Source organism: Calonectris borealis, chromosome Z, assembly GCF_964195595.1.
Source record: "Calonectris borealis chromosome Z, bCalBor7.hap1.2, whole genome shotgun sequence".
Classification (NCBI taxonomy): Eukaryota; Metazoa; Chordata; class Aves; order Procellariiformes; family Procellariidae; genus Calonectris; species Calonectris borealis.
Window position 1 is genome coordinate 73,577,741 of NC_134352.1, and position 20,927 is coordinate 73,598,667.

The following is a 20,927-nucleotide window of genomic DNA, read 5'->3' on the forward strand; positions in this document are numbered from 1 at the left end:
TGCACAGACAACTTAGATTCTTAATCCTTATCAACAAGAAGATAAAGGGCAGATGCTCACTGTGATTTTGGAAGAGCCAGCCTGTCCTTTTCTATCACAGTTAATGCTGTGATGATGTCCTGTGAGGACAACATGGAGCCACGCAGCACGCTGGATTTTTAGCAGATTCAGAATGATGGTAATGCACATAAAGCTAAGGAGAAAATGATACTGACTTCAAAATCAGTTGGTATCGATACTCCAAGTCTGTTTACCTTCTGTCACTTGCACAATATCTAGGAAAAGATAGGTGAGTGGCTTTCTCTTGGGAAGTAGATGGATAGACAAATGCAATGCAGTGTTTTAGTGCTGACAAGTTGCAAGACTTAAGTGCTTATAATATTTCTTTTCTTTTTTAAGAGAGAAATTGCTAATCTGCTTGGGGTATTTGTGCCTCAAATTAATGCCTGTATTAATTCTGTACCTCATAATTGTGGTAGATGTTGGTTTATTTGACAAGTTGAAAACTAATTTAAATACAACTAGGTGCTTACTGCTCCTCTGAGATTGCAGGGAAGTGTAAGTGCCATTCTTCTGATCTGCATTGAGTGACTGATGTTTTAAAATACTTCAGTAAAATCTTTTTGGCATAGCTGTTTTCTCATAGGTAACTTGACAACAAGTATTCAAACAACCAACTTTATGAAACTCCATATACATGCTAAACAATAGTGAACATTGCAACCAGACCTGCTCACTGCTAAGAAAATATTTTTTTAGATCTGTTTTTAATTGTCGATCAAGGTGTAACTATTGACATTTATCTACAAAAAATGAAATGCAGAGAAATTCAACAGCAGGGATTGTCCCCCTTTGCCTCCTCTTCCACCTCTTCTTCTCTATACGATACGGTTCTGTATAGAGATGAATGAAAATGGTTTGTTAGCCCTCTGCAGTTGCTGCAGCTGTCCATGTCCCAGGAAACCACCAACAGTTCAATTTCCTGAACTGGCTGTAGTAATGAACTGAAAAGGAGAAATTTGCAGTTTCTCGAGTCTGATTAAAAGCTTGGAAAAAAGTTTGTGTCGTAAGTGGCAGAAATATAATGCTGGGAAAATACAGGCTTCTGGTCACGTATGCAGCTTTGCACAAGGATTTGCTTGGAAAACTGCAAGGGTTCAAGGCCAGCACTGGAACTGGCAGCTGCTCAGACTCTTCTGGACACCCTGAGAAGAACAATACCTTGATCTACTCCCTTTCCATAGTCCCTTTCCAGGATCTTATCCACATTTCTCCTTTTCCCATTCTTCATTGTTAGTGGTCATTCCCTGAATGCCATGGCAATGAATTGCCATGGCATGAATTGCCATGGCAATGTCATCCCTGGCACACTTTGTTCTTGTCCTCCAGCAACATAAGGGTATTAAGGTTTTAGTAAAACTTTAAGGCTGGCACTTCCAGTTAACTATCTGGAAAAAGAAAGATCCTGCACCGATTACTTTTTACTTACATTTCTGAAAATAATCAAAATCCATTTCCCACGTTATTTCTTTGAGACAAGGCTCTAGTATCTGGTTTTTAGCTCTTCTGGAGTGCTATCCTTACTAAGTTGCTACTGGAGCAGCCTAGAAGTGATAGATGAAATTTCAGGGTGGAAATTGATTACAATTCAGTGAATTTTAGTGGGGAATTTTCATAAGGATAAGAAACTCATTAGTTTAAACACACTTGACATTCCCTGTTTGTGGACCAAAACACATATGAAAGGCTTCAAGGCTGAAAAGACACAGATCTTCTGATTTCTGTTTCTTATTTGCTTTTAATCTTAGCAACACGTCAAGCGTGAGAACGTTAAGGAATATTTTTTTCCTTAAGTGTAAAATGGAGATAGCTTGTACTTGGGAATGTGTTCATCCTATGTGAAGAGATTTCAAGCACACTGTAGTTGTGAACACAGAAACTAAGTTTTAGAGCAATGGTCAAAGTTCTGGCAACAAACCCAGCTTATTAACAGGAATATCCTCTGCATGACACATGTACCGTTAAGCCCTCCCAAGGGTGATAAATGATCTGGAAGAGCAGGTAAGTGATGCTGAAGTATGCAGTTTGTGACAGAACATCAGATCGTCTTCCTGCCAACTCGTCCTTCTGGAACAGAAAGAGGCAAGAACTTGGATGGTTTTGCCTTTGCCAGCAAGAGGTGCAGTGATTAAGCTCTACAGAAAGTGTGAACAACCTATAAGACTTTTGTTAAAAAAAAAAAAAAAAACACAAAAAAAACCAGCAGCAGGAACAACTTCCATGCAAATAAGTTTACAAGGACTTTTCTGGTGACTTTTATAAAAAATGGCTCCTCTTAATTTAAAGTGGCTATGTAATTAGCAGGTCAAATCACAACTCTACTTAGAGTATTCTTGAATGTAATCCACAAGTAATACTTTTTACAAGTTGTGACTATGTCACTATTTAAAAATGCATTCACCTTCTTGTCTTAAAGCCTCCTGAGAAGTAAGAGGCTAACTGAGAGTGGTTAAACTCAGGGTGGCAATGCAAAAAAGAAAAAAAAATAGTTTTTATCAGGAAAACCTGAGACACTAAGAAGAAAAAAGGGACAGAAGAACAAGTGTTGTTTTAGTGTAGCTTCTGCCAAAACCAGTCACATTGCAGATCCTAAACGTAAAGTGATTTACCTACTGTATGAAACTTTCTCCCAAATCTGTATCCCCAAACTATAGTTGGCCAATGCCAAAGGATTGCAAGTATTTAGTTTTCTTCACTTCTCATTTTAAGTATATCTATGGAACGAGTCATTGAAAAATGGAAAGAAGATCTTTCTTTCCTGTTTTAGTTCAGGAATAAGCCATCTTATGTTCATCATAAGCCATCTGCTATCGTACCTTTACATTTTTGCAGCATTTATGTGAATTGAAAGTGTGTGCATTAGAATACACTGGCTCTCTGGCTTTCCAAGATGTTAGGAGGATAACCAAGGAGAGCCTGTAAGGCACTGGGGAGTATGTTCTTCTGAAGGGCACCAGAGCTGCACCGACATGAAGGGATAATTGTTAATTTTGGCACTCTTTTGGTGGAGCAAAAGGAAACAGGGAAACAAATGTGACTCATTAAAGTTTCTGGAGTAAGACACTTCCCTGAGGAGAAGGCATGTTGTTTTGCTTCCTGTTCTTTGCTTTTAAGGAAGCAATATCCTCAATAATCTTCATGAACTACAGTGTGATGATCTCTGGTCCTTTTGTGAAACGTTATGTAGAGAATGTTCTCAGATTCTCTTAAAGAATTTGTCTGATTACGTAAGTGGTCATTTTTTGTTTGTCTTTAATGTAAGGTGTGGTAAAGTAAATGCATGGACTTATTTATATTCTTTACAAAGTTCTAAATATTTCTAAATCACATTCTTATGTTATTTTGTTCCCACAGAAGTCAGTTGTTTGCAGACCGAAGTGTACAAACCAGCAGCAATTCTGATTTTGTGTTTGGAGAAAACATGGTTGAGAGAGTTTTGGTAAGAACTGTAAATGCTGGCAGACTTTTTATCAAGGTTAATGTACTTATGAGTAAAATTTTTTTCAGAGATTGATTCTTTTAACTCCTCCTGTTCTTTTCAAGATGTGAGTAAATAAGATTCCAATGACTGTTGAGGAGAAAATATCTAAATATTTTCTGTAGGAGGGGTAGGCATCCCTATCTTCCCCATCCTAGATAAGTACTTTAATTACTAACCCATACCAGTATGCACTTCCTCTCTTTTGCTCATTTTTGATCTGAAAAAGGGTTTTTTATATATTCCACGTAAAGTGGGACAGCCACAGTATGAGATAAAAGAATGTGGTCCCCACTGCTCTAATAGTTTCTTCCATAACTGTTAGGAGATGGGAGAAATTAGTATGAGGGGAAAATTGAATACCCATCCTACGTAGTGTCCATGTTAAACTATATTGTGCGTGCTGTGAGACAGCTTAATGGATCAAGTCCTGAAGGAAACTCAGGCAAAAAGGTGGTTCCCAAGCTGAGGACTGCACTATTTAAAACTGAATTGAAATTCAGTTTCTAGTGGGAGTAGGATGAAAACAGTATGCATATCTGCCAGTGAAAAAGCTTGGCAGCCATATGTCTGGGTTATGACTTCTGACACGGATTTAGTTATAAGATAGGAGTTGAGCCACAGAGCATTGTCAAGAGCCAGAAGCATTTATTTAGACATGACTAAGAAACTTTATCGGTGAAAACTGAAGGTCACGGAAATTTTTAATTCCACTGAGGTTAAGTTTGTGGTGTCTGGGAATTTTAAACTATTCTTCTGGGGCTTAAGTGCTTAAACTGGAAATTAGCTGGTACTTAAACAGTGGATTTAAATCCTAGTCCAGGATCCATACAAAAAGGCCATTCTTCTTAGCGGAAGAATGATGTACTGATTTTATGATAATAAAATTACTTCCACTAGAGACTGAAATTGTATCATCTGGGTCAGTTTTTACTCTTTAAGATACTACAACTGCTAATCTTCAGCCTAGCATGCATTAAATGATTCAGTGTTCTGTTTGATATGAAGTAACATAGCCATTTTATTTAAATAGGGATTCTTATTTCCCCTGTTTTTTAATAGAGTCCTGAAAAGCATCCCAGGCTGTGTAATGAAGCTGGTTCAGACAAAGGAGAAGTAACACCCATGTACATAGAATCTTTTCATGTCAGTCCACAAACAAGTAAGCATACTCAGCAAGCAAGTACAGTTAGCTGTATTGTGATATGTTTCGCTGTATCTTAGAGGATGTCAAATGAATGGCGGTCAATAATTTTCATCTATTCTCAAGTTATCCAGTCACTAGTACACATGCAGTATGTGCCAAAATCTGTGTTCAGAAAACAGCTACAGTTTGGTTTATGACATTTGAACTGGACTAACTTCAGAATGAATGATCTAAGTTACTCAGGATAGAATAGAGTTTTACAGATTATTATTATTTATTACAGATTATTATTATTATTTATTATTTGAAAAAAATGCAGTGAACTTTGTGAATGCCTTTTGGACCGCATTTTTGAACTACAAATTTAAGCTGTCGGTTGCTTGTATTTTGTGACTGCTCGTATAAATTATTTTGCCATATTTGTATCCTAATTGTAGGACTCAAACTTCTATACAGACAGATTTCCGGGGTTGTTTGTGACTGTGGTGTCAGCTTTTCTACTAGGCAAGCCATGTAAACTTAGGCCTACATGTAAGTAGGCCCCTATCTTGAGCCCTCTTGCCAAATTTTGCACCCCTCCTCACTAATGGATGTATCGGATCCTCTTACTTTGTATGAACATTCTTACAAGTAAAAAAAAAAAAATTAAAGCCTATGGAAAAACATATATAGATTATGAAAATATACAAAATTTTGAATAATGTTGTTCTTTTCAAATCTTGTCCTTTCGTGTTCCTGTCAAATATTCATTGTACATGTGTTACTATTCTGAATATTGGGACATATTTATTAATCTGCACAGCAATATGACAGACCAGTTTCACTTGGAAAATCAAGTTCTAATTATTTAGGACTTGTTTCTGCAAGTTGTCTCTTGGGGCAAAGCTCTGCAACTGCAGAGAGCCCCATTCAATTCAATATGAGCCTAAACAGGTGAGACATTTTGCAGTATTCCAGCCTTTTTCTTTTTCTCTTCTATTTACTTGCTTTGGCCAAAAACTTATTAATAACACTAAATAATATCAGACACCACAGCGATTACTGAAGTCACAGGCCATCCTATGTGCTAGTTTTGTGGTCCTGAAAATATTCCCTGTTCAGAAAGGATTTCTTTTCTTTTCCCCTACAGAAACAGCTTTGTTGAGGAATGCAACACTAATTGAATCAGCAGCTGCTTATATTTCCAAGCCAGTGGAGAAAATTCTGTTAGATAAAGTTGAAGTTATAACTGGAGAAGAAGCAGAACACAATGTATTACAGGTGTGTATTTCCTATAGCCTTGATTGTGAGCAGTTTTGTTGTTGAAAAGAACATCGAGATCTATTACAGATTGCAGCAATCTGAAAATAACTTCAGTTTCTATTTTAGATTTTCACTTTTTTAAGATACGGCTCTGCTAACCCATTTTTCTGTAGGCTGATACTTTCTTTTGTGTATTACATTTGTTTATTTTATAGTCCCTTTCAGTAAGTGACTGCTTCAGAACTTCATTCTACAGTTGTATTTTATAAGCCTCTACACAGTATACCAGCAGTAACTAAAACTTCAAAATTGGAAGTGATTTGAGTAAACATTTTTTTATGACAAAACTTTTTTTGGGAAAAAAGCAATGTGTTGTCAAAGTAATTAGTTTTATAGTTCATCTAAAATACCAATTATCTTTCTGGCCCAGCAGGACGTATCTTGCTATTCTTCATTTTCAAACTGTTATTTGCTCAGAAAATAGCAATGATGCATATGATTTTAAAAATCTTAACATTGAAAGTTATATTATTTTATCATTGATTAAATCTTCTGTCTTGTCAGAACATGGAAGTTTTCCTCTCTTCGTAGTAGTACTCTCCTACTAGTGGTACTGGTATCCTGTGCTGCATAATGTTTCTAATGAGTGAGTGAATAAGATTGTAGAACACATGCAACAAATTCAGCTCTGTTAGTGGATATCGCAGATGAAGAGTTAATGAAGATGAAATAATTGAAAAAGTAAACTGGGATTCATGCTGAATGTTTTCTGTGACTAGCAGAAAGTTTAGCACAGATCTGGGAGCCATTTCATTTTAAGTAATAATGGTGATACATCTATATATTTATCTTCATATACATGCATATGGATGTATTAAGAGCTGTATCAAAAGGTTTAAAAACATAAAGTTTTAGAACCAATAAAATTAACATTGGCTGGCAATTTCCATCATGTATTTCTCTTTCAGATCAGCTGCAAGCTCTTTGTATTTAATAAGCTTTCTCTAACCTGGACTGAAAGAGGGAGAGGATCCCTGAGGCTTAATGACACTTCTAGCAATAAATGTGGAATGTTGCAGTCAAGGCTAAGTAAGAATAAAATAACAAAGTAACACATACACAAAACACTAAATAACTCGTACTATTGCTGGCCAGAATAAGTTTATTTCAAAACATTTAAAACTGAGTAGCTAGTTTTATTTAAATCAAGTTGCTGAGAATCTTTTTAACATTGCCTGATAAAGTTAGCTGGTTACGGAATGAGGCACTGGGCATTTTTCACTCAGTTTGTACACTCACGCTTGCATATGTTATTAGGTTCTGTGTGTTTCTACTGCAATGTAGAAACATTAGCTCAGTCACCAGTCTCTCAGTTTGCTCTTGTTGCTTCTGCTTTTCCAGGAACACTGTTTCAAGTCACTTCTGGAATGTTGTTTTTACTGTGCTGCCATTTTTTGTACTGTATTGCACAGTTAAAGCAGATTATTTGCTTCCTATGCCAGATGTATTGAAAGAAACCAATATATTTTGGTATTTAAAAAAATAATTAAAAAAAAAATCTCATCATGTCAGGTTTTAGACCAAATTAAAAAGAGTAATTCATGAAAATATTAGTTGTATACAAGTGGTAGAGAAAACTGCTGCAGTAAAAATGAAGATGGTTCCAATGACTTATCATATAAACCTTATTATTTTAGTTATGCGAAATCAAGGCAGCTTGAGACTGATTCTCAACACCCGATTGTGGGATCAAATGGTTATAAAAAGAGCAAACAGAAAGAGCCTGTGCTTCACTGCAACAGACCAAGGGGACCACTCTGTTCAAGTATTTCTAATTCAGGTAAGCAAGAGAGAAAAACCCGACCCAAATCCCCATGACATCTAGGATTCTGAAGACTTGCTGAGGCTTTGGTTTTAGCAAATGCTCTGTCAGGCTATGCTTAGCTTAGCTGTTACATGGCTTTTATTATGAAATGAGTTAGAAGTGCTATCCCTTGGTATTTCAAAAAAAAAGGTGTGAAGATGGGATATGAAAAACAACTGAAAACATCAGTGTGTTATCAACATTCTTCTCACACTAAATCCAAAACACAGCACTAGGAATAAATTTAACCCTATCCCAGCCGAAACCAGGATAGGAGAACACAGATTTTGCGATGTCACCTTATGTAAGACAATAGTCTTGGGAATACTGCTTTTCTCTAGCAAGCGCTGGTAAGTTGAGGATGGAAATGTGGTGGACTTATTTGCAAATAAATAGCACATATGTCCAAGGCCGGGAAGTGAGAGCATCCACGTGAGTTTAAGGATGTCTCAGGTTTCCCCAGTAGACTTTTCTGGGAAGGGTTTAGCCTCTGGGGCAAGAAAAATAAATGACCACTTCCAGGAAATGTCACATGTCATACACAAGCATAGCATCATGCACTGTATATGCAAGCACCGTAAGTCTATCACTTTCAAACAGTGATTTACTTAACTATGGCTGTGCTGCACAGCTGGTCTGCATGTGAGAATTAGAAATATCCTAGATTTCCAGATCTGCTGCAGTTTTTCTAGGATATATAGACGTAAACATGCCTTAAATTCTGTCCTGACACTTCTGGACAGTAAAAAAAGAGATGCATGAGGAAACCAAGATACATGACAGCTGTATGTGTGTGGCAAGGGTTGCAGGAAGCTGCTTCTACAGTCGTCGCTGAAGTGGCTGAATGGCTTCCATCCCTACAGCTGGTATCCAGCCAAACTAACACTGAGACGCTTGAGCGTGGAAGGCAAATTGGTCAACGCATGAGACGCCCAGCAGACATCACCAAAGCCTTGGCACATAAATCAGGCTGGTCTAGGAGTCAGTGGAGCCCACTCCTCCAAGGCACCAGCAGATATTTTTAACTGCCGTTTAAATTTGTTTTTCCCATGTCACGTGAATGATTGATACATCTGGATCAGGGATATTATCCAAAGGGCTTCTCATGAGTGAGGGAGAAGAGTCATATGATGCTGACTACAAAGGAGGCAGTCCACAAGACTCCATTAGGTTGGTCCTGTAGTACTCACCCAGGTTTGCACAGAGGGCTGCCCTGCCCCCTCCCCTCATGCTTGTTTCTCCCTCCTCGCTTTTGGAGGCATTGGAATTTGTACCGCTATGAGTGAGGCGGATCAGAGAACTGATCTGGGTGGTTTTGTTCGTTTTTGCTAAGGCAGTTTTTTAGCTTGATTTGATTCACCTGTGATCACCCTAATGGTGGTACTGGCACACTGGAGAGGGTAGAAATGAAGAGTCAGAGGATGTATGGAGCTGAGTCCGCCTCTCTTGGCAGAAGCTGGAGTTCACGTTAGATTAAAGTGACAGAGGAACTCTGGCTTTTGAATGAATAAGTACAGATAGAAATGATCAGTCTGAATAGCTGCCTTTTTCATATTTATGACCCTACATCTCCTGAAAAGCCACGTTATCTGTAGAGCTCGGATTTGTCCGCGGAGAATTGCATTTGTACTTTAGACACCTGAACAATTCTGAATTGCTTTCTTCTTTGCCTGGCTATAGGGAGAAAATTGTTTGCTGCTGCAAGTCTGGGTAGCACAGAAGGCAATCCTGATCTGCTGCCGCTTCCCAATTCGCATAGCTTTTCCACCTGTACACTCTGAAACGTGTCATTCCAATCCAAACGACATATTTCTTCCTATTGCCAAGTGATACAGATAGAAATTACGCCACATGATGCACAGAAATGTAGAATTGGGTTACAGAAGACCATATGCATTCAGTACCCTCTACCTCTGGTAGATGATTTGCTTCATAAGAACGTGAGAAGTACTCTTACTGGCACTTGTGACAGTGCCCAAATGCACAAGCATGGCCATTTTGTATGGTGTGTTCAGCTCATCATGCATGCCTACTCGTTTCCCTTGCTATCTATTTTATGAAATGATTGTCCCTGAATTTTTCTAGTTCCATTTTTTAAACTTTTATTATTATATTTTTTGCCTGTTGTTTTTAGTTTATACTGTCTGTCCCCACTCTCTCCTGAGACAGCAAATTCTAGAAGTTCTTACTCACTCTGTGAAGAAGCACTTTCTTTTATAGTGATCCTCTACTGCTTTCCTTAAGTGTACCCTAGTGCATTTATTGTGTGGTCTGATGAACAGCCGTACCATATTCAGTTTATCCACCACTTTCATAATTTTGAAAACCTTAGTTATATCCCCTTCTTATCCTTCTCTTCAGACTGAAAAGTCTCAACTCTTCGTGAGGAGCTGCACCACACCCTTGATCATTTTTGGTGCCCTTCTCTTTACCTTCTTTAATTCGCTATATCCTTGAGATGTGGTGACCGGAACAGAACACAGTAGAATCATAGAATCATTAAGGTTGGAAGAGACCTCTAAGATCATCGAGTCCAACCATCAACCCAACACCACCATGCCCACTACACCATGTCCCTAAGCACCACATCTACACGTCTTTCAAACACTTCCAGGGATGGTGACTCAACCACTTCCCTGGGCAGCCTGTTCCAAGGCCTGACCACTCTTTCAGTTAAGAAATTTCTCCTAATGTCCAGTCTAAACCTCCCTTGGCACAACTTGAGGCCATTCCCTCTCGTCTTATCGCTTGTTACTTGGGAGAAGAGACCAACACCCACCTCACTACAACCTCCTTTCAGGCAGTTGTAGAGCGTGATGAGGTCTCCCCTCAGCCTCCTCCAGACTAAACAACCCCAGTTCCCTCAGCTGCTCCTCATAAGACTTGTACTCCAGGCCCTTCACCAGCTTCATTGACCTTCTCTGGACATGCTCGAGCACCTCAATGTCCTTCTTGTGGTGAGGGGCCCAAAACTGAACACAGGATTCGAGGTGCAGCCTCACCAGTGCCGAGTACAGGGGCACGATCACCTCCTTACTCCTGCTGGCCACACTATTCTTGATACAGGCCAGGATGCCGTTGGCCTTCTTGGCCACCTGGGCACACTGCCGGCTCATGTTCAGCCGGCTGTCAATCAGCACCCCCAGGTCCTTTTCCTCTGGGCAGCTTTCCAGCCACTCTTCCCCAAGCCTGTAGCGTTGCCTGGGGTTGTTGTGGCCGAAGTGCAGGGCCCGGCACTTGGCCTTGTTGAACCTCACACAGTTGGCCTCGGCCCATCGATCCAGCCTGTCCAGGTCCCTCTGCAGAGCCTTCCTACCCTCCAGCAGATCAACACTCCCGCCCAACTTGGTGTCGTCTGCAAACTGACTGAGGGAGCACTCGATCCCCTCGTCCAGATCATTGATAAAGATATTGAACAGGAACGGCCCTAAAACTGAGCCCCAGGGAACACCGCGTCGTGACCAGTCGCCAACTGGATTTAACTCCGTTCACCACAGTTCTCTGGGCTCAGCCATCCAGTACTCAGGACATGGCTGCTCAAAGGTTTTACACACTGGCAAAATGCTGCCTTGTCTAGTTCTCAATACCCTTCTTGATGATGCTCATCTTATGTTCAATAATAGCAGCAGAATTCATGGTATCTTTAAATTGTATAATCACAAATAATTTTTTGTAGTTTTAAAATTCTCATTTATTCTGTAAACCAAAACGCAATACATATATTAACATTTTGGTGCTTTATTGCTTCTAGAATCATATTCAGGAATTGTCTGGAATATCAAGTACTCAGTACAAACTGAGCCATTCTTCAGGGGAAATAATTTTTAAGCTTATGTTTCTTGTAACTATAGAGAAAATAATCAAAACTCCGACCACTTAAAGAAACTTGACATTATTTGTATTTAAATTTATTTTCTGAAATTAATTAAGTGTAAATCTTAAATGGATTGTTTTGATTAAAAAGGACAAAATACAGCTCTTTCATTACTTTTGAAAATTTCTCAGTCAGCTTCTCTGTGAAAAATAGAGATTTTTCTTGGTTAGTTTGGACTGTATGCATTTTATGTTCTACAGGCAAGCTCAAAGGACACTGGATACCTGTATGCAGCAATACATCACCGCCTTGTGGCATTACGAAGCTTTGCTGAGCAAGAGCCAGATGCTAATCAAGTAGACACAGAGTCAGAAATAGCTTTTCAGCCATTAAACTGTGATAGCGATGATGAAGATGATGAAAAAATAACCCAAGTGAGCAGCAGTGGATCTGGTAAGCAGAAATTTTCCTGGGAATGCTGTAATCCTTTCAGGGTATTTTCTTGTAAGCAACGGATATTGTACTTCTTTTTTTTTCATGCTGACTATAACTTTCATCTGTTACAGATACCGCTTTTCAGGTAGAAGAGGGTAATTCCTTTCAGTATTTTGACTTAGTACAGTTAAAATGCAAGGTTTTGCCAGATGAAGTATCTGTACATCTTTTAACAGTGAATACTCTTTTGACAAAAGGCTGAGGGTTAAGAAATTTTAATATTGTGAAGCTTTACCTAAAGGTTTCTCCAGTATATTTAAGTAGAAATGAGTAGAGATATTGAGATACTAGTTGTTAACTTAAGTAAGTGAAAGTTGAGTCCATTCACATCAGTGGGTAGTTACTAATGGCTTCAAGCATAATGTGTTTTCTAAGATATCTATTATGCAGCAGTTAACTTCTACCTCACTAGGAAATTTGCAGGTCAAGATTTACACACCAGTTTTGCCAGTTTTCTTCAATATAACAAAAATGTAGGCTCCTCAAAGTGAAGCATGCAACTAAAACAAGATATAAAGGGCAAGCTGCTGACTTAATTCTACTCTAGAAGCTGTTAATACAGCTCACAACAAGGCTGGGTTCACATTTGCAGAAAGCAAGGCAGAAACAGCTGTCAGACTAAAAAGCTCTTCTATCTTAGCAAAAGACAAGTCACATTTCTGGGGCAAATTCACTTCTTTGTGCCAAACGGCTACAGTGGATACAGGAGCTGCCAATTAGGTTTGATTTTCTAATAGAAGGACCACAGCAGACATGTTTGAGTTGTTGCTCATGGCATTAGTTTCCCTCTTCAACTGAGTAATATACTGTTCTTATATTATAAACTCTTCATTTTAACAACTATTCAACAAGAATCAAGTCATGTACGAATAACAGCTATGATTGACTGCGTAAGGAAACAAGTCTTTTTTTCCCCTTTAGGCAAATAGGTTGCAGTTTACAGTGCTTGTTCCCATTATTAATTGTTGTTTAACTACAGTTCAGTAGCATTCAGTGCTCGAAACAAAGCATGATGCTCTTATATAAAGTTTTCTCACAAATACCTTTTTTCTGTTCAGGAAATGGGAAAATTGTTAGCTCTGAGAACTTCCTAGGTTGCTCCCTGATAATCAAACATTCCCTCTGTAATTACTAAGTAGTCTCTATTGACTTTACAAAGAGTTTCTGGTAACTTGAAAACTCTGGGTGGAGCTTGATTCCTTTATTGATGATAAGAACTCGTTGTTCTTTTAGGGAAAAAAAAAAAAGAGGGGAAAGGGAATGTCAAAGCGGTATAGGAGCAGAGATTTACAAGGTAAATATTTATTTTGATTTGCAGAGACTTCTGATACAAATATTCAGATGGCAGCCAGGAAACAGATTCTGAGATGAGAGTGTCAGGTGCTGTTTTTTCTTGACCTTTTAGATTAAGCATCTGTCTTTCATTTATGTCCAGCTACTGACAGCAGTTCTAACAATGCCTTTCAAGAGCTTTTTCGATGACTTTGAGCATTGCCTGCTTATTTTAATCTCTTCTGTTATTCTCAGAGCATGAGGTTTTAATTTTGCATAGATTTAAGTTACTGGTATCCAAGTCCCACTTTACATGCAGACATTCACATCTTACACATACCTGTCCCTGGAACTCCCATTTCCAAAACAGGAAGAAAAATATACCTCCTGGGTTTTGAATGGAGTGAGGTCAGTTTTAAATATCAGCATAGAAACTTCCATTTGGATGCAAGAGATCAGATCCTGCATATTTAGGAGCATTTGTTGAAAGCTTTCATTTTAATGCTTTCATTTTCATTGAAGGGTGTGCGTGAATAAGTCGTCTTATTTTTACTGATATAACTCAGTTTCAGAGATTACCTCTCCTTAAGACTACTGTAAACGTTAAGAAGCCTAAGTTCTCAGTGACTGTTTCATTACAAGAAATACAGTTAGAAAGTATGCCTGCATTTTATTTCATTTCATGCTACCTGTTTTGTCTCAAGAAACCCGGTAGTTCTTTCTTTTCTCCTTCTTGTTAAACTGAACTAATACAATTCCCTAGATTATGCTTTATATTTCATGAAACTGTAAAAGACATGGAAAAATAGATGAGAATTATCTTTAGTTCTAGACACTGAAGAAGAAAGCAAATATGATATATGGAATAAGTGAAGCGTTATGAACATTAAAGTGATTCTATATGTTTGCAAGACTTTTATAAGAATTTTTTACACAGAGTTCTTCACTATAACATCCACAGGATGTTAATGCTGTATAAGGACAGTGTATAAGGTAGTAGAGATATTTCTACCATTTTACAAATTCAGTATAGACATTTACTCCAATATTTTTAAAATTTTTAATTGAATTGCTTTACTTTCAAGTAGAGATACTAATTTCATAAAGTCCATAAGGAATAAGTTGCTGTACCTGATATTTTTATCAGATCATATTTCACCCGTTACAGCTTGGATATTTTTACCAACAAATTGTTCTGTAAATCTAAGTGGAGAGAAACAGAACAATTCATCTTTAAACAGATTTTGAGAGTGGATGGGATCAATAACTCTCTGGGAAGTATTTATCTTTTCCCACTGACTACAAAGTGAACTGAGGAGATGAATTTAGACTAGGCAGCAAACTTCTAGGCTGACCGAAGTCAAGCAAATCTCTTCTTCCATTTCTTGCATTGCTAATTCATTTCTCTGCTACGTTCATTCTCATAGCTACGTATTGTAGCTATGTTTGCCTCCAGTTGTCTTTGTAATATCTAGCTGAGGAAAGATCAGCAGAATTCTTTATTATGCATATGAAAAATTTTCTCACTAAGTAGTTTAACAAATAAAACAATGAAAAATGCTGATATGGCAAAGTGTGAATGATTAGACCAAGAGTGCTCCCTTCAGAGGGAAATGCCACTAGCCTCAGGCAGTTGCATGACTCTCCCCTTTCGTTTTTCCTCTCCTTGGACTTGTAAATCTTGCATTCTTTGCTGTGTGGTAGATCCACTTCAACAAACAGAACGGAGAATTCCCCTTAGCCAGGCACATAGAATAGGCTACTAAGAGAATGTCATCTCCTGGTAGGCAATGAGTTGTACCTGACCCCTGTGGATACAGAGAACCTAGCACCCTGTTAGGTCTGTGTCCCGGGCATGTTCTGCCATGAGTAACATAAATGCCAAACTATTGCCACTACCTCCTCCTGTTTTGCTAATAGATCTCAACCATCGATTTGGGGCTTTCCTGTATGTTGGCTGACCAGTGTCAGGTATCTGTGCAGATACAGTCTTCTGACTCCTGTCTTTTAAGCACGTTGACTACAGTTACAAATTCATCACGTGGGAGTACTGAGTTGCACTGCTAATATGCATAATATGCATAAATTCCATATGTAGTTATTGGATAGACCGTTCTCTCATGTAGGGACTGTGCAACTCTTGCAGGGTTGCCCACCTCTTTCCACTGGCAGCACAAACAAACAAGGTACCTATGTCAGGCTCAAAAAGTCATCCTGCCAGAACATGGATCTGTTAGCGCCCCAACACCTAAGCTTGTCAGTGGTAGCAGTCACTACTTAGACCCATAAGTGACTATGTCTCCGAAAATGTTACTTCTTGCTTCTGACACTTCTAAGAGATTTTTCCATGTTTTCTTCATAGCCATAAGGAGATTATGTCCTTGCTCCAAAAGAATGCATTTTGTTTACATTTAGAAACAGGTGCTGTTTCCATCATGGTCATCAGAAATAGGAAAAGGTCCTTAAAGTATTGTAATCCCATTAGTATTTAGAAAGAACTGTTATTCCTTAGAGGCATACAGCAATTCTTTTCACAGGGGAGTATGAATGTCAGTCATAGTAGTAGAATAGCATGAGGCTATAGGTAGGATGGTTCCTGTGATTTCCATCCTTTTCCCTTCTCTGATTTTGCAGGAATTTGTTTATTTTTAACCCTGGGGGGGGAACAGAGAAGCTGGAAAAGTACATGTGAGGGACAAAGATGACAGTGTCACTAGGCAAAGAAATGTTTTATGCATTATTTCTTATACTGCACCTCACCAATAGCTCTGTTAAATCTTCCCCTAACTTCACCCTGATTGAGGGATCCTCTTTTTTGATTGAGGTGTCCTCTCTTTCCTGGCGTGGAATTTTCTTTTAGAAGCTATTAGGGTGAATTCAAAGATTCTGGAGTCTAGGGCTAGGTAAGTCCCACGAAGTCTCTCCATATGTAGCCATAGACCTTAAGAGAAAACCATAGTGTGCAAAAACATAGTGTGTCCCATATAGGTCCACCAAGAATTGCATGGATTTTGGAGACTACTGGTGTTGAGAGCCACGCAGTATCATATCACGGAAGTGCAACCTTTGTTTTATTTTAGAGACGTTTTCTAGTCCACTATACACATACCTCCCATGTTGGCCTCATTAGGACTCTATCATCTGCTGGTATTTAGCAAGATTTAAAATGTTACGAGAGCTTTTTTTATTTTTAAGTAAAATACTTTTAAAGTTCTTAAAGGAACTACTGTTCAGCAACACCATAGGAACTCCTGAAAAACTGCTATCTTTCTTTGACATTTCTTGTCAATTTAATTTAAATTCTTACCAATTGTTAAGGATTCCAAGTCATAAATCTAACACACATACACACATATGAGATAGTGATTAAAACTGAGGAAAAGTTAAGAATTAACATCTTTGTTGGAGTCCAAGTTTCTGTATTCTTTCCAGCAGGTATCAGTAACATCTAAAGAAGAGAAGACAGCTCTCTGATTGGCTTTAAATGCTAACATATCAGGAAAGGGAGTGGGAGAAAATCAGATTTAATATTGTGACAAAAGCAAGGCCTTTCCTTTCACCTGTAAGAGGTTTAAAACTTTTAGTAAGTATTTAGCAGTGGCCAGATGGCAGCAGCAATTTTTAAGCAGACAGTGAGATAGTGATATTAATGTGTCTGACTTTAGTCAGCTATATCTACTTTCTGCAGATGAGTCAAAGTCATAGAGATTATGCACCAAAAACACCCCTGTGTACTTTATCATGACCAATGAGTTATTTGAAGATATGTTGGATTTCTCACAGTTTACTGAGCATCTATTATGAAGTGTTAAGACACTATTCCCCGTCTAGAGCAAGGTGATTTGCATCCCAGATACATTCTCCTATCTAGACATCTGAATTCTTAGTGCTTTTGTGCTTGCCTTTATTGACATGGGGGGTCACAAGCTTCATTCACTATTCACATGCTCAAATATTTGTGAATAATCCTGTGTTATCTAGTTAGATATTTACTTAAACCAGGAACTGATCATATCCAAACTTTAACCTACTGCTTTGGTATTACGAAATGCCGGGTTGTTTCAAAACATGAATACACTCAAATAAGCAAGATTTTTTTAAATTCTTTTTCAGATCATTCCAGATGGAACCGCAGGCAGTCTGTAGTCTGCTCATGACACCTACCAGAGGTTACAACAGCACGGCTGGGAACTCATCTTCCCAAAAGGTCTAAGCCGACTCATCGGTCCCTGGAAGGAGGAAATCAGATGCATCTTGCTTTATGCCTTTTAAGCAAAGATTAATTTTAGGGACAACTTAAGTTTAACACATTGAGAAAGAACCTAAGATGCACTTTTGAGGATTCCAGTCAGCCTGCTTTGCACTGAGATGGGAATGACACAATGACTTCCAATATCCAAGAAGTGTTACAAAGGCTTCAGATTTTAGAATTAAATATATTTAGATGCATTATTAAAGTAAGGAATTTTATAGGGAATAAATGTTTATTCATCATATTGATGGATAAAACCACATAACCATGAGCTAATAATACATGTATTACTTGTCATCTGTTATTTAAAAGATACATTTGGAAAGATTTAAATTGGGCTTCACTGAAAACATTTATTTAAAATTGCGTGGTAACATTCAGCATCCTGTTGGTAAGTACATACAAACAGAATTGGGAGTGGCAGTTTAGCATGACGAAGGCCTATAGAAACCAGCCTTCATAACAAGGTGGCTTTTTGTTTGTTTTGAAAATATCTGGAGTTGTATACTCGTTGTAGAATTTTGTTAAAGGGCAAAGAACCATGATCTGCCTTTACAGCCGTAAGCACCAGAAGAATTTACCATGAAGAACTGCAAGCCAGTTCTAGGGGGCATATGAGCTTTAAGATCTAAAAGCGTATCTGCTTGCACTCATGAACACCTTTTCAGTTGCACAAAACAAGCACTTGCACTGTTAATTGTCCATTTGATATACGCAAATAAATGCATGCACAGTATAACTGGATATCTGCATAAAAATTTCTCTTAAATGTGTGAGATTATCTGAGATTACTTCTGCCTTAGCTGTAGCTATCCATAAACAGCATCATTGCTTGAAATAGATGAATGTTACACATCCTGATGTGTGCAATAATCACAGCAGTGCCAAAGACCCAGTCACTCTGTAAAAGTGACTCCACAAACTACTGCCTTCTACCTAACAATTCTCATGAGGAATGAGAAAAATCAATTCTCTCTAATGTCACCTGTGAACGAAGACTTACCAGATCAGTCATAAGCCCGTGCACAGTACAAACACCATTTATGCTCTGTGTTTTCTATTCATTCTGTCAAAAGATAAAGAAAATATGTCTGTAATCATTCTGCTGCAACCCTCTGCTGCCTTGTATATTGTTGGTTACCAAATATTATTTCTTTGTCATCCTCAGAAATGAAGCAATGCTCTGAAATATCTGAAGTCCTTTTAATTAAGGTAGTTGTACGGAATTCTCAGTCTTAAAAGCTGCATCATACCTGAAGAGTCAAACTACAACTTAGTTTTCCTGTCTGAACGTATATATAAAGTTGGAGGAATAGCAGCTTCTTCCTGAATTCTCAGTGCCCTGTCAAGATTAGCATCCAGATGAAGCTGAACTAGCATCTGGATTACGCTAAGTCCTAAATAGCCTGCCAAAATTAGCACTTGTCTGATATTGATTTAGCATCTGGATGACAGTAAGCTTAAGGGGGACTGGATTTTTGCCTTCAGGAAAAGGGGAGTGCTTCACAACAGAGCACCTCTGTCAAATAGTGAAGCACGGGGATTCTCTAACTCTTCAGTCTGCCAGTAACAGAAATGTGCTCACCATAACTAGCTGTACATTGTGTCCTTTTCTATCAGCCTCACTCCTGACCACAGCAATATCTGCATCACTGACCTTCATATTTCATTGCTGGAACTCACACTCAGGAAAAAAGCTCCATGTTATAAAAACTTCAGCAGTTGTAAAACACAGCAGCTCTATGTATTTAGCAACAGGTCATGGTGATAACTTTGCCCTGGAGTTCAGCTGGCTATGCACTGAATGCAGAGTTTGATTTCAAAGTCTGTCCTGATAATCAAAGCCTTCCATGAAATAGGATTTAAGCACCTGAGTGTCATGATATCCCTCTAAATTCTACTACAGCTGTAAAATGCTTGGCAAATGAAGGAGCGCTCCACAGCAGGCACAACAGAACTTTTGCAGACACAGGACTTGGTTTGTCATTTGCTCCCACAGCAGAAGGAACACGGCTTATGATCATTCACAAATACTCTCTGTTGATCAGCCTCTTCCCAAGGTCGTTACATATATACACAAGTATACACATAAACACACATACTCACATGCTCACACGCACACACTCTTAAACATGAAGCAAAGTCTCCTAAAAGCTGAGGAGGAAAAGAGATGTTTAACTATTTTGAAGAGTTTGGATACTGTGGTAATAGAGGACATATAAATACATGTATGTGCAGACATATTTATGGTATGAATTTTTACTCTTGAGAGTATTACTCGTAATACTTTATTTATTCTATTTAGTCTCACTGCACTAAAACTCATTGTTTCACGAGACTGAAGATATGCTAATACATAATATATTAACTTGGTTTTAAAAATGTAAAGTTTGTCATTTTATGACAGCCGGAGCAACAATTTTTATGCCTGAACAATAAACACTTTTCTTACAGCTTTAATTTCCGTCTAACAAGTTCCCTTATTTTGTGTCCCAGTTTGAGCTTCCTACAGACAGTTCCTTCCATGCTGCAGAATTTCAAGCCTGCTTTTCTAAGGAAACAAGATTTAAACATTTGTGTACTCTGTCCATCTATCCATCAGATCCACTTCGAGGCCACTGTTCGGTTTCAGAAAAATTGGATGGGAGGTAGAAAGCTCAAAGACAATTTAAGTTCATGAAAATTGGCCGTTCTTGAGTGACAAAACTCAGAGCAAGGCATCCTTTGAGGAAGAAGTTTCGGGGTAAGTAAGCTTGGTATTTTCTGTGAGGCTTGTGGGGTTGAGTGGTGCATTCCAAGCTGCAGCATTTGCTGGGAGGGAAGAGAAAGGAAAACCATGGAAGGATGGATACCTGGGATTACTGTGGCCTGAAGAGGGGTGTAGGGACGTGACCCAGATCCATATGAAACTAGACATCAGTAATTTTGCTGTTTGTGGAGCAACTTGTTCTTCTATGTTTTTTTCAGATGAACGTTATTTATTTATTTATTTATATATAACAAATCCCAGTGATTAATATTTCCCTTATTAATACATAAGGGATGCAGAGCTGGAAGCTCTTATCTGTTAGTGCAGTAATAATTTTCAAAAGGAGGAAAAACTAACGATTCCTAATTTAAGGATACATATGCAGGTATCAGCTGCTAAGATTATGAGTTTCTGGCAAAATCTACTTGGATGGGATAGCCTAACTGGCTTATTTTATGTTCTGGAGGTGTTTGTATCTCCTCCTAAATCTTGTCACTCAGGTTTTTATGTCATGATCTTTAGTGACCTCTGAATTAGTTTTGGTGAACTGTATG

The 20,927-nt window shown here is 38.3% G+C and overlaps 1 protein-coding gene across 1 annotated transcript in view; it reads left to right on the plus strand.

Annotated features, from left to right (window-relative positions):
- RANBP3L (RAN binding protein 3 like) overlaps positions 1-20,090 on the plus strand; it is a 35,902-nt gene extending 15,812 nt beyond the window's left edge. The window contains exons 9-15 of the mRNA XM_075136630.1: positions 3,415-3,499; positions 4,601-4,700; positions 5,815-5,945; positions 6,896-7,016; positions 7,625-7,767; positions 11,866-12,058; positions 17,486-20,090. Of these exons, the coding sequence (XP_074992731.1) occupies positions 3,415-3,499; positions 4,601-4,700; positions 5,815-5,945; positions 6,896-7,016; positions 7,625-7,767; positions 11,866-12,058; positions 17,486-17,529 (817 nt within the window). The 3' untranslated portion in view covers positions 17,530-20,090. The remainder of the gene's footprint in view (positions 1-3,414; positions 3,500-4,600; positions 4,701-5,814; positions 5,946-6,895; positions 7,017-7,624; positions 7,768-11,865; positions 12,059-17,485) is intronic.
- Positions 20,091-20,927: the final 837 nt, after the last annotated feature.